This window comes from Phaeoacremonium minimum (genome assembly GCF_000392275.1).
Source record: "Phaeoacremonium minimum UCRPA7 unplaced genomic scaffold PA7_03_scaffold_522, whole genome shotgun sequence".
Classification (NCBI taxonomy): domain Eukaryota; kingdom Fungi; phylum Ascomycota; class Sordariomycetes; order Togniniales; family Togniniaceae; genus Phaeoacremonium; species Phaeoacremonium minimum.
The window spans coordinates 152,358-165,950 of record NW_006921424.1 but is presented as its reverse complement, the minus strand read 5'-3'; the positions used below and the strand labels follow the sequence as shown (position 1 = coordinate 165,950).

General features: G+C 44.9%; 2 protein-coding genes across 2 annotated transcripts; one reads left to right on the top strand and one right to left on the bottom strand.

The window, feature by feature from the left end:
• Positions 1-7,144: 7,144 nt before the first annotated feature.
• On the top strand, positions 7,145-8,039 carry UCRPA7_7419 (putative arsenical-resistance protein; the record flags this gene model as incomplete). Its single annotated transcript, XM_007919951.1, has 4 exons — positions 7,145-7,235; positions 7,295-7,437; positions 7,631-7,884; positions 7,970-8,039. 4 exons carry the CDS (start codon positions 7,145-7,147, stop codon positions 8,037-8,039), a joined length of 558 nt encoding a protein of 185 aa, XP_007918142.1.
• A 288-nt stretch (positions 8,040-8,327) lies between these two features.
• On the bottom strand, positions 8,328-9,007 carry UCRPA7_7418 (hypothetical protein; the record flags this gene model as incomplete). Its single annotated transcript, XM_007919950.1, has 2 exons — positions 8,328-8,927; positions 8,996-9,007. The coding sequence occupies 2 exons, from the start codon at positions 9,005-9,007 to the stop codon at positions 8,328-8,330; spliced, it is 612 nt and encodes a 203-aa protein (XP_007918141.1).
• Between the last annotated feature and the right edge of the window lie 4,586 nt (positions 9,008-13,593).

Sequence of the window (13,593 nt, the reverse complement as noted above, 5' to 3'; positions counted from 1 at the left end):
TCTACGAAGCATCTTTATATATAATCATTGACGTTGACAACTTGTCACTGACTTCAATGTTGTAGGAAAGCAAGCTCGCTGACCGGGCCTTGGACATACCAGGGCAAAGTATTGCCTTCCGGAAGCTCGATCAACCTGGCTGGTAACACCGACCTATGGGCGCCGGATGTTCATCTGATAGGTAGCACCTACGTGCTATACTACAGTGTATCCACCTTTGGATCTCAGAACTCCGCAATTGGATATGCTACGTCTTCCACCATGGAAGCTGGGTCCTGGACAGATCACGGTAGCACCGGTGTCTCCTCCTCGTCCAGCAAGCCATACAACGCTATTGATGGCAATCTAATTCAAGCAGACTCATCATACTACCTCAACTTCGGATCCTTTTGGGGCGATATTTATCAGGTACCCATGAATAGTGCGGGAACTGCAGCTTCCGGCTCAAGCTATCAAATCGCATACAATTCATCCGGTTCGCATGCAGTAGAGGGCTCTTTCATGTACTATCGCTCCGGATACTATTACCTGTTTTTCAGCTCAGGCATCTGCTGCGGCTACGACACATCAAAGCCGGCTACAGGTGCTGAATATGTGATTCATGTCTGTAGAAGTACGAGCGTAAGCGGATCGTTTGTAGACAAGAGCGGGAAAAGCTGCACAGCTGGGGGTGGCACGGTGCTCCTCGCAAGTCACGGATATGTATATGGGCCCGGTGGCCAAGGCGTCTTCGCCGATCCTACTTATGGCACTGTTCTTTACTATCATTATGGTAAGTCTTAGGCCTCAAGCCTTTTAGAAGGACAGACACTCGTTGAGTCAATGACTGACTGAATATGATAGCGAACACAAATATCGGCCTAGCGGATTCGCAGTACCAATTCGGCTGGAATACTCTTAGCTGGTCTGGAGGATGGCCTTCCGTGTAATCACCGGGAGTGAGGTATATTGCACTGCCGTACTGCGTAAGCCCGGGTATCCAGGACCTGCGAGTATTCTACGACTGTGGTCACCAATGACGAATATCACATTCTAGCATCAACTCGATGGGGCTAATTACACCATCTTCGCAAGATCTTTCTTGTATATAATATTTATTAAATCCTAAACATAGTAAATCAAGAAGAAGAATTGTTTGAGGCCCTTGCAAAGACCCATAAACCGCATCAAATCCATCTATTTACTGTTATCAACAATGATGCGGCCAATGACCTTCGAATGATCTAAGACTTCGAGTGTCTCTTTCAGTTGGCTCAGTCCTACAACCTGATACGGGACCTGGATGAGGCCGCGACGAAAGAACTCAACTGCCTCATCAGTATCATTGCGATTGCCGACGAGACTACCTTTGATAGTGACCAGGCGAGCCACCGTGTCCCAGATTTGCGATTTAATGTAACCATCTGCCGGGATTCCAACGATTACCACTGTTCCCATAGGCCGCACATATTCGGACGCGTGAGAGAAAGGCTCCTCCTCACTCGACACGATCACAGCTGCATGCGGTCCTAGGCCATCAGGAGTTGTCTTCTTCAGCTCATCTATCACGCTGCTAGAACCCTCGAAATCAACATACGCAGCTGCGCCATGTTCTTTGCAAACGCGGCCTTTTTCTTCTCCCCCATCAACAGCGATTGGGATAAATCCCATTGCCTTGGCATATTGAACTGCGAAGAGCCCAAGGCCACCTCCCGCCCCCACGATTGCTGTACAACACATGATGCTTAGCGAGTTCAACAGATTCGTCTTATAGGTGTGAGGTTGTGATAGGGAGGATTAAATAGGAGTAGAATTGGTCTTGTGAAGTGCCTACCAACGTATTGTCCCGCTCGCGCATTGCTTTCTTTGAGTCCCTTGTAAACTGTGAGACCTGCGCACATCACAGGGCTCACGGCAGCAAGGTCAACATCTTTTGGAATCTTTGCCGTAACAGAAGCTTTCGCAATAGCGTACTCTTGGAAAGATCCGTCAACTGTATACCCCGAGAGCGTTGCATCAGGGCATAGATGTTCCTGTCCACTTAGGCAAAAGAAACACTTGTCACAGACGCCGTTGATCCACTTGACTCCTACGTGATCTCCAATTTCAAGCTCAGTGACACGGTCACCTTTTGCAACGACGACACCAGCGCCCTCATGGCCGGAAACTAGTGGTGACTTCGGCTGCCGGGGCCAGTCACCTTTCATGGCATGAACATCACTATGACATACGCCAGAATACTTGACATTGATGAGAAACTCATCAGGACCAGGCTTGGCGACAGGAATCTTCTTGCATACGACAGCTAAAAGGCTTCAGTATGACCTGAAATTACAGATTGTAGTAATGACTCACGACCGCCAAACTTCTCGAAAACTTGAGCCCATTGCTCGTTTGGAATCGGGTGATCAGCCATAATTGAGGTTTCTTTGATAATTGGCCTTGATTCGTGCGGTAAGAAAGTTCGAGTACTGAGGAACTATTCTAGTTGAAATGTAAATGATGCTGGTCTTGTCGTGAAGGCTCCAAGACGAGCCGTTCATATAGTACGGTTCATTCTCTCGTCTATCGTGCGTCCAATGGTTCGATTTCACGTATTGATCAACCATTACACAAATTTGCTTACTCACGCACATTCATCCGATGCCAGTCAACATCTCTTTCTCACAACAAGTGCGTCAGGAGTGAACAAAGTCACTAAGAGATGCAGGTTGTAAGCCTATCGTGCTAAGACCTTTCGCATTAGGCTGCTGGCTTTCGTCATAGTTGCGTCAATCTGGCGAAAAACTTCCTATCTGACCGAGTGGCGCTGCTATAAGTTGTATCAGAAGGCTGTTCTGCCAGGAATTCAAAGCTGTAGCGGAAAGCCATTGTTTCCAGTCGCTTGCCCAATGGAAGAAGGCAATCACTACACCAGCTACCAACTTGTACCCCATCAAAGACAAAGTTTGACCACATTTCTAGCCAGCGATGACCTAGAATACGCATCGTTAAGTCACTCAAATTCATTTGATGTTACCCTCGTAGCATGCTTGCCGTCAATCCTTTGGTTGAATAGGCTATGGGTGGACGTTGTGATTGGGCAACGGTGCGTTCTCGCCTGTATACTTCAAAATAGTCGGGATTTCTTGCATACACGATTGATGCATTAGAAGGCCTAGTCTCGCAAATTATCAGACTCCCACGCTAGCGTGTCGTGCTCAGTCTATTCACCAAAGGGGTGCTAATGATGGGTTATCCTCGATATACGAAGAGAATCACTTCAAGTTACTGCTAACTTTTATCTGTACAAGGGTAGCCGCTTAGATCCGTGTCACTTCTAGTACTATACAAGTTTGTTTAGCCGAAGAATCCTACGTCAAGGCTCTGCAAGGAGTCGTCATATCTCCGCCAGCAAGTGGGCATGTACCTCGCACTCCTTTGTATCGGTTGCGTGGTTGTCTTATTGAATGAGATGACTTACTCAGCGCCTCTTACACTATGCAAGTTAATATAATGGAACATTATAGATGATCAAAGATTGACAACAGGCCTTCTTTTGGTAAATAATTTCCGCGTTCGTTGAAGCGGTGCAGTTATCCTGTGGAGAAGAATCCACGCAGGCGATATTAAGCGACCAGATTGATCTTACTTTCTCTTCTCAAAAAGGCTTTGCCAGCAAAAAGTTTAAATTATGGCTATATCATTGACGGAATTTATTTTCTTGTCCGCGATACCCTCAGTGCGGCCGGAGGATGAGTCAAGTATCCACGGCAACAGTCTTCTACGATTCCTGCGAGCCCAGAAAGAAAGCTATGGTACTTTGATATGGGGTCGAGGTGTTGACAGGCCGGAGATTATCTGCATAGGAGTTCGTATGTTGCCTTCAAGCAGCCTTCAAGGTTCTAAAGGTAACGAGTTGAACTAATTAAAATGGTTACCCAGAGCTTCTAGCCCCGGACTCCAGCTTTGATCTTGCGGGCTTGCAACCATACCAATCGTCACCACCTACTACAATTTTTGTTCGCGCCAAAGCAGCCGACCTGACCTCCAACCCCGTCACTGAAATAGCCATTCTATCTCTAGAGAATGCGCTGAGTGATGATGAGATGATGTCGTTAGCTTCCTATTCTCAAGCCTTCGGTGACGCGATCCTTGCGGAAACCGCACCCTCAGGATACGTAGGCAAGATGGCGTTAACATATAAGACTAGCTTCGCATTGAGAAGTACAGCGAGCAAACTGGTAATGATGATAGGCTGGCGGGAGGTACAAAATCACTTAGACGCTGCGGAAACGAGTGTCTTCAAGGAGAATCTTCGGCCTATTCAGGATAAGGTATCTGGTGGCCTTGACGTCAAGCACTTTCATTTTGAAGCTTTGTGAAGATAGCTACGACAAACAATCATCGCATGGTTATGCTAATGGAGATCCGCATGAAGTTTTTCTTTTCATTTCTGCAGAATACAATATTCCATACCCGAACCTTTCTCCTGTGAATACGTCAACTTCACCGCCTGGGAGGCTTGAAGGGCATACACACTACCCCACAGTCTTGAAACATGATTTGAATCACCTCATCATCTATCATACCGCACTGACAAGACTGTTATCGTACAGTTGTTGAATGATACTCTCACCTTCGACAGTTGTCAACCATTCAATCTTTTCCAACACCTCAAGAGCAAACAGGCTGCCAGGAAGATCCAAAGACTCCATCCATGTATTTACTCTCTCCTCCCACCAAGCTTGCAGCTGGTGCAATCCGGAGTGTGCGTCCCTCTTGTGCAATTCGGGCAAGCTCGCAAGCAATAGCGCATAACAGATTCCAGCTAATACCCAGTTCTTCAACTGTGAATCCTGATGAACCCCAGGACCGAGCTCGGTCATGTTTTGAGACCCTATATCGCGTTCTTTGTGGTGGATCAATTGAAGTTCTCTCATTAGCCATTGGAGAGAGGCAGAGTCTTCTGGACTTGAAGGTGCTGTTGCAATGAGCTGGCCGTTTTTGACGAGAAGCTCCCCAACTATCTGGATCAATAAATAAACAACATTCACCCATTGCCAACTAAAACTTAGTGAAAAAGAAGTCCTGGATAAAAGCCAATCAGCCTTATCCAGCTGAATGCCAGCATGTTCCGCCTTGGCTGCCTCGAGGAGACTCAAAACTCTGCAAGATTTAGGTTAGACTTCGCAAGTATAGCAAGAGAGTCTTGACTTCCATACAAAAACCCGAGTTTGAGGAGGACTTGACCAGATTGGTATAGGCCATGATCTTGTGGAACCTTGGTCTTCATCAAAGTTACCAAACCACGAATATGTGCAGTCGCTGCATCATTATCGCCTTCAAGGGCCTATCAGGGTTTTCAGTAATTCCGAATACTCTGCTGGATTCAGAGCCTGCTTCACCTCCATAGCAAGAAGAAATAGTATCACGCTGAAAGACCAGTCTCCTGGGTCTGCTGGGTTCGCACTCAGCTGTTCTTTCAATAAGCGGATAACTTGAGCTTTGTGATGCAGATAGGTAGGTTCGCGACACCAGTCACTCAGACCTGTCAGGCCATAACGATGTTTTGCGGACATGAGAAGAAGGCTTCGTGTATATGCTGAACTGTTTTGATACTTCGCAGGCATGACATCTCTGTACCTGTTTGTTAATCTAAATGTCGTCGTCTTCCCAATGAATGCGTCGGAGGTGCATACTCTGCAGCGCTGGGATTGCCTAGAATAAGCTTACGGAGCTCATTACGGTAGGAAATGACTTGAGAAGAAGGTGTTAGTTTGTATGACTGGATTCAATGCCTTTCCCTCACACAAGTCTCGTCACCCCAACCAGTGGATCATAAGGCGAACAACATCTAGAATACTTACAATGGTGGAGCAGCCTCGGGGTCTCATAAGGCATCTCAACTTCTAGTATGCCGAAGGGATCTAATGTCGTGCCAAGCACTTGATTTGAGGGTGGATTCTCCTGAGGTGAGCGTTGTCTCTCTGAGGTTGATGAACGATCATAAATGCAAGCATCACCTCGAGTTAAGCAATTAGTACTATGTACCGCAAGTTGGAGATTAGCTTGTGTGGTCTTAAGATTATCAATTCTGTCACGTTGAAGCATACCATAAAGGTCGTCTCTCATCACATCTTACATGGCGTCTTCGGCATTCTTGACAGCCCTTACGGCTTCTTGTGTGTGTGGAACGCGTGTAGCGAATTCGTTCCGGTGCCTCGTCCTCTCTGAAGCTCATTTTTACAGTATTCAATCCTGCTACTGTTGCATTAGCATCTGAATAACTAACAATCGAGATAATAGACGCCACTAATGCTAGTCTTCAGAATGTACATAAATTGCTAGACCCGCTTTACTGATGCTTAAGACGTGCGATGATGGAGATTACCTTGGATCGACGGTATTTGAAAATAACCTAACGGTATGACGTCGTAGTTGGCAGCTCCGCTTCTACCGGCTGATGTCTCTTTTCAGCGTTCCAAGACTTGACCAAAGTTTGTCGAAATCACTAGCCGTAAATAGCCATCTATGTATACCTCCATCTTACGCGGGGTTGCCGTGCATTGCAAATGTACCGTGGTCTTTCGGAAGACTTAAGTGAGCCTTTGATTCTGGTCACCTCTCAAAAAGACCAGGCCACAGACGAGTTTCCTAAGTGGGGACAGATTTTTTTCAAGTACCGAGAATGCGAAAATGATTTCCATGATGTTGAAGAGAATCACTACTATAATGAAAGGACAGCCAGGTTGGAGGTACTCGAAATTGTCGAAACTTACCGCCTTGCGAGGTGATTGGTGATAAGGGGATGTGTCACTCCCGCGTTGTGATTGGTCAATTGCTGCGCATGGTCTTAAGTCGTCACTTTACGACCTCATTTTACATTCACATCGACTGGCTGTTGATGAAAATTTCTTGATACATTCTAAAGTAAAATTCGACATCGTAACCTATTTTCGCCACCAACTTTCTGAGAACCATGATGCTTGGTGCTGATGGAACAGGCAATCCCATCACAACTTCGGGTGATTACTCCAGGGCCAGGTATAAACGAGAAGCAAGCGAGTACAGAGATACCGAGATGCAACGGAGTAACCCAGAACAAAATACTCCAGAAAAAGTTTCAAAGTTCAAAAGGCTGGGTTGGCTTGATCGCTTTTTGGCCATTTGGATATTCCTCTCCATGGTCGTAGGCATCTTGCTTGGCAACTTCGTGCCACAGACAGGCCCAGCGTTACAGAAGGGCCAGTTCGTTGGCGTATCTGTGCCTATTGGTACGTCGTTCACATGCTAAATCAATGGATTCAAGCGTACCCATTAACTATTTTTCTAGCTATCGGTCTTCTTATCATGATGTATCCCATTCTTTGCAAAGTCCGCTTCGAGTCCTTGTATGAGCTCTTGTCGCATAAAGGAATGTGGAAGCAGATCATTTTTAGTATATTCATGAATTGGGTCATTGCCCCATTCCTTATGGTAAGCCATCTACAGCTTGACTGACAGCACCAATCTAACTGCGACGGAGTTGGGCCTTGCGTGGGCGTTTCTCCCGGATAAGAACGAGCTACGTGCTGGTCTGATATTAGTTGGCTTGGGCAGGTGCATCGCTATGGTTGGTGGCTCTCGATCTGCTAGAGTTGAGGTTCGTGCTGACATAAGCAACTCCTAGGTGCTCGTCTGGACAGGTTTGGCGGGCGGCGATGGCGAGTATTGCGCGATTCTTGTCGCCATCAACTCCATCCTGCAGATGGTGCTATTCGCCCCTCTTGCCGTCTTTTTTATCCGTGTTATCGGTCACGAAGACCAGGCTCTACATATCTCATACACTGTCGTGGCGACCAGCGTGGGAGTGTTTCTGGGTATTCCGTTGGCTGCTGCAGTACTGACCCGATCCATATTTCGCGCCATGGCGGGTCCGGAATGGTATGACCGTGTGTTCCTGCGATTTGCAGCTCCGTGGTCACTCATTGGCCTTTTATACACAATCGTCATTCTGTTCGCATCTCAGGGCCATCAAGTCGTACACCAGATCGTTTCAGTTGTCCGAGTGGCAGCTCCATTGGTGGTTTACTTCGTAGCCATCTTCTTTGTGACGTTGTGGGCCACATATCGGCTTGGTTTTGGGTTTGCAATAAGTACCGCTCAGAGCTTCACCGCAGCAAGTAATAATTTTGAGCTTGCCATCGCGGTAGCGGTAGCAACCTTTGGTTCTGAAAGTGATCAGGCACTTGCTGCAACAGTGGGACCGCTTATTGAGGTGCCAGTGCTGCTGGGGCTGGTCTATGTTGTTCAATGGGTTGGTAAGAGGTGGTCATGGAAAAGCTAGATCCTGTTGCGTTCGTAGTCTCCATCTGATCAACGAAACTTCAGAGGACACCGTCCATAATTTGGAATACCGTCGTGTTCTTGACGCGGCAGTCGTTTGTCCCTGAGCAACCGAGCATCATGAGAACGTTTGCCACATCCTCGTGCCCTTGAAAGTCAGCAATTAGATCAGCCGCAGCCTTACACGATGTCTCTAACGGCGTCGTGTCATCTGACGTAGCCCCTGGTGTATCATAGTCCTTCGACTTGTCGACACCACACTCTGGGTGCGCGTTCGTGTTGCAATGGCGAGAGGACTGGGGCCCACATACGGGCTGAGAGGTGCTCCCAAATTCCGGGTTGCTTGCCGCAGTTTGTCGTGATGCCTGTGCGAGTTCCCGAGGATCTAGCGCCTCATCTGGCAGTTCAACAAATGCCTGGATCTCGTCCGGTGGCACACCACAGCGCGCGAGCAAAATGCGCAGTCGCACGCTCTCCGCTTTGACCTTGCGGGCTGCCAATTGCATCTCACGTGTGGCCGTAGCGCCGCGACAGCGGTAATCCTGCAGTTGCCGGCGCATCTCCTCGACAACGGTGCGATGTCGCGCACGAGAGCGCCGTTGACTGTCGCGATTTTGCGCGATGGACTCGGCTGTCTTGACCTAGGTAGCAATGAGCACGAGGCTGTTTGTATGAGGCGGCAGCCGTATTGCCACCTATGAACACGTACCTTTCGCGGCATTTGTGCGGTGAATAGGGTAGAGAGGGTTTGTAGGCAGCTAGTGAAGAGTGCGAGGAAAGCTTCTACGGTGGTGACGAGGGCAACGCGGGTGGGGCTTGTGGGGAACCAACCTACCTTGGCTGTAGGTACCTCTGTAGGAGGTTGGGCACTAGCAAGCGCCGTACTCCAGCGCACTGTTTCTGAACAGTACAGTGGGGTATCCAAAGTGTCCGGACACCTTTTTCAGCCTAATTTCAACCCCTTAAACTAATATAACTCTACACCAAAGACTTATAATCATATCAAACTAATATATAATGCTTACTATATATATAAAAATAGATATATTAATTAAAATATTAATTTTATTATATTTTATCTTATATTTTAGAAAAAGAAAGAAAAAATAGATATTTTTTCTTTAAAATCTAAGTTTTTGAAAGCTAATATATAATGATTTAATAGTTTTTAATTTTTAAAAACTTTTATATAGTTAAAACTATTTATAAATATTATATTTAATATTTTAAAAAGTATATATAACTATTTATTATAAAATAATAATAAGTTAAAGATACTAAGTTTAATATATTTATTAAGATTAAATTAATTATAATTTTATTAATAAAATAAATTAGATTTTATTTTTATAATAATTAAATAAAATAATTAAAAAATAATAAACTTTATCTTTAAAAATAATAATATATCTTTTATTTAATTTTATATAAAACTTTAAAAATATAGTCTTAATTTTTACTTTTTCAAAGATCTTTTTTTAAATTTTTTTAAGAAATTATTAAAAAAAGAAAAAGATAGTTTTAGATTAAATAAAGATAGATTTATTAAATTATAATTTAACTTTTTATTATTTTATTAATATTAAATATCTATATTTAAATTTTCTTAAAAGTTATACTTTTTAAAGCTATTTTTAAAGCTATTATAATTATATTATAAACTTAAAACTTATATTTTTAAAGTTAATTTTGATTAAAGTTAGTATTTTTACTTTAGTTTTATATTTTATCTAAATAATATATATAATTATATTACTTTAAAGTTTATAAGTTTTTTTAGTTAATAAAAGATGATTATTCTATATTAATATTTAGATAAAATACTTTTTAAATAAATAATAATATTATTCTCATTTAAGCTATAATATATTTTAATTTGGCTTAGTTTAGTTAAGTGGTTATAAAGTTATGGTGATTTATAGCAAAATTATGCGAATTTAGTGTGTCCGGAGACTTTGGATACCCCACTGTACAATACCTTATGGAAGGTAGGTACTTAGCAGAAATTGCGATGGTCTAAAAACATGACTACGTGCTGGGCAGTGAACCTAATGAATCAGAAATACTGCCACCGCCGCAAGCCAATGACAGAAATGTTGATCGAGATCTTTGATCGCAATTCAATAACCACCTGATTAACGTACAGACCTTTGAGAAGCGCGTCTACCGCATACCTCTAGACGAACTACTTATAATGGCCGGACCGAGTCCAAAACCGAGAAAACGAGATGGCTCTTCACCCTGCATCCCTCGCTGCTGATTGCTCGTCGAAACCCCGGCGCCAGAATACCGTCGACAGCCCTAAGATCCATTCCGTTGTAGTTTTGTTCCTCGATGATCCCGTATGCTGTTATACAGGGGATGGTTGACTCGCCTGGAAGCGGAAAAGGAAGGCATCGACAGTCCTTCTGTGTCAGCATCGGGTGTATATCTTTGGCTATCGAGCCTTGTGGTGTGAGATCTGCACTAGAAGAGAAGACTGAACAATTGGAAGGCATCATTGTTGGGGTTCGCAATAGCTCTTGCTCTTGGAGTTCCGCTGACATCAGGTTCTCGCCGTCTTCAAGCCGTTGGGTTTGTCCAGTATCTTGAAGCGAATGCTTCTCAAACCTGCTGCCATTATCAAGGGAAGCAATAACGGATATCGTGCCATCTCCAGGTTCCCCCTCTTTGCACATTCCACAAGCCATGGCGTGCTGCCGTTCTTCAAGAGCAAGCTTCGAGTCTCGACTCTTGCATGCCTCCAGGCTGCCCTTCAGCCTTGAGTTTTCAGCTAATGCTGCTTCGAGGCGGACTTGGCTCTCGGCTAGTTGCTTCTCAATGGCCGCAATATACGCCTTTGTCCTGGCTCTATGGCGACGCTGATTCTCTCGTACTCGTGTTGTATGGTCTTCTTTCGATTTTGAAGACCACTTTTGTGTCATCTTGGAGAACTCCATATCACAGGCGATGAGACTCGTTGTTGTGCCTCAAGTGCGCAATCCTGAGAAACTCGACCAAAGCGAAATCTGTTCGGTGTTCGTGAATGCAGTGGCGATGTGTCGGACAGTGACGGTTCGGGTGATCTGCTAGTGACACACCAAAATGTTGCCCGTTTCGGCTTGGTGTGATATGCAGCCCCAGCGGCCTCAAAACGGCAATTAAGCAGTGACATATCAGTACCATTCAATTCCGATGCTCTGGCTATAACTACTGAATACCCTGTGTCTACTGAATTTTACAGCCAGGACTTTTGAGCACCTTGGTCTGACTAATTTGTCGACGAACGCAAATTGCAGAATGAATACAGACGAGATTTACACTGCTGTCTTACAACGATACAGCGCTCTTTCCTCTACCGACGGTAGACCAAGTGCGGCATATGGCAAATCAATTGCGCAATCTTTTGGATACAACGAGAGCGATCTTGACACGATCCCCGTCGAGTCCAATTTGGGTCTCAGTTGTGGGAATCCTCTTGCTATTGCTAGCTTACAAGAGGTACGAAGTCATAAACTTTTTCCGTTCATGGAAGTACATGTATACTCATCAAAATGCAGGGAGAGACTGTCGTTGACCTTGGCTCGGGAGCAGGCTTTGACGTATTTCAGGCAGCGACAAAAGTCGGCAAATTAGGTCGCGTCATAGGAGTGGACATGAACAAGGCATGACGACGAATCCGCCCTGGGGCCTTGCTCGGCATGGCTAAAATACAGATCACACAGGATATGCTCGACTTAGCGAAACAAAATAGAGCCCGTCTTCAACTAGGAAATGTTGAGTTTGTCCAGAGCCGCATTACTGACATCCCTCTAGAGGCTGGTATTGCTGATATCGTCATATCGAATTGTGTCATCAACCTCGTCCCAGAGGTAGAGAAGCAAGTGGTTTTCAATGAGGTATCCCGTTTGCTAAAGCCCGGTGGCCGAGTCTCGATTTCGGATATCTTAGCAAAAAAGGCAATTCCAGAAGACCTCAGAAACAGTGTGTCAGCCTATGTTGGGTGCGTTTCTGGGGCTAGCCTCGTGTCTCAATACCAGACATACCTGGAAGCATCGGGATTTTCAGGTAAGACTTGTTCCACCAAATTAGTGCTTGTTGATACAGAACCTTGAACACCTTTAGGCATTGTGTTAGAGAATACCCATAGCGACCTCAACGTATACACCCAGACATTGCCAGATGGTAGCCGACGGTCCGAGCCTGAGATACTTGGTCGTGTAGACGAGGGTAATAGCTGCACGCCGATCAAGAAGTCTCAAGACATCGATAGTATCAAGAGCTCTAAGGGATGTTGCATCCCATCTAATATGCTGGTAGAAGAGATTGGGGTCACGAAGTCAGCTAAGGAGTTCAGAGACCTCGACCTGAATGAATGGGTTGGTCAGTTTCAACCTTGATTCTCAAACTAGCCCACAAAGTAGCTAACAGATATTTTGGTAGGCTCTTTCCATGTTTCCGCAGTTAAGCCTGTGTGAGCACTTCTAAGATGTTCCAGAAGACTTTAGTTGTGTCTCTTATTTATCTATTTGGTGATGAGGGGTTCCGGTTTCTTCCACCCAATACAATAGTCTTCACAATAGACTTCATATCATTCACTTTGACTAGTAGTCACGCTAAAATGTTCTTAATATGAGTCCTCCTTCTGATAGCTATTGTAAAGTCTTTGAACAAAGACACACGTGACAAGAACGGTGGCAACTCTTTAGACTCTAACACGTGCAAAGAGACCTGATCACTTGGAGGGCCTGAAGGAGGAGGAGTTCGCAAAGGCTTTTGGATCATGTAGCAGTCCGATGGCACCCGTCAACAGTTGTCATGCTTGTCACGTTAGTCTTGTTACTTGAGTATTATAATAATCACCAGTCTACCATAATTTAGATCACTATGAGGCTCCTTTAGCGCCATGCCCAGGGCGAATTATGTTTCTTATGGTGAGGAGTTTGTAGATTAGGATAGCTCTTCTGGTCGTTACAAATGTTACAAGTGAACTTGAAGGTTACCAGGTCTTATTTTCACATATTTGATCGATTGCCAAGAGAAACACCTGAAGTCCTTGGAGCCAACCTTCAGGAGAAGCTTCGTGATCTTCACTCTCGATGGGGTTATGGAGTCGCGCGCAAAAATAACAGCTAGCCTCTAAAAAGTCGCACACATGACTGATAACGCGTTTCCAATAGCATGGAGGGGGATCGATAAATGAAGTACATGTCAAAAATCCGGAGCATGAGGGGCTAGAGAATGTCCAACTTCTCGTTCGACTTGCAGTAGGTCAAGAATCGCGAGGAAGTTGATCCACAATACTTTTTACATCTACACCAAAGTAGA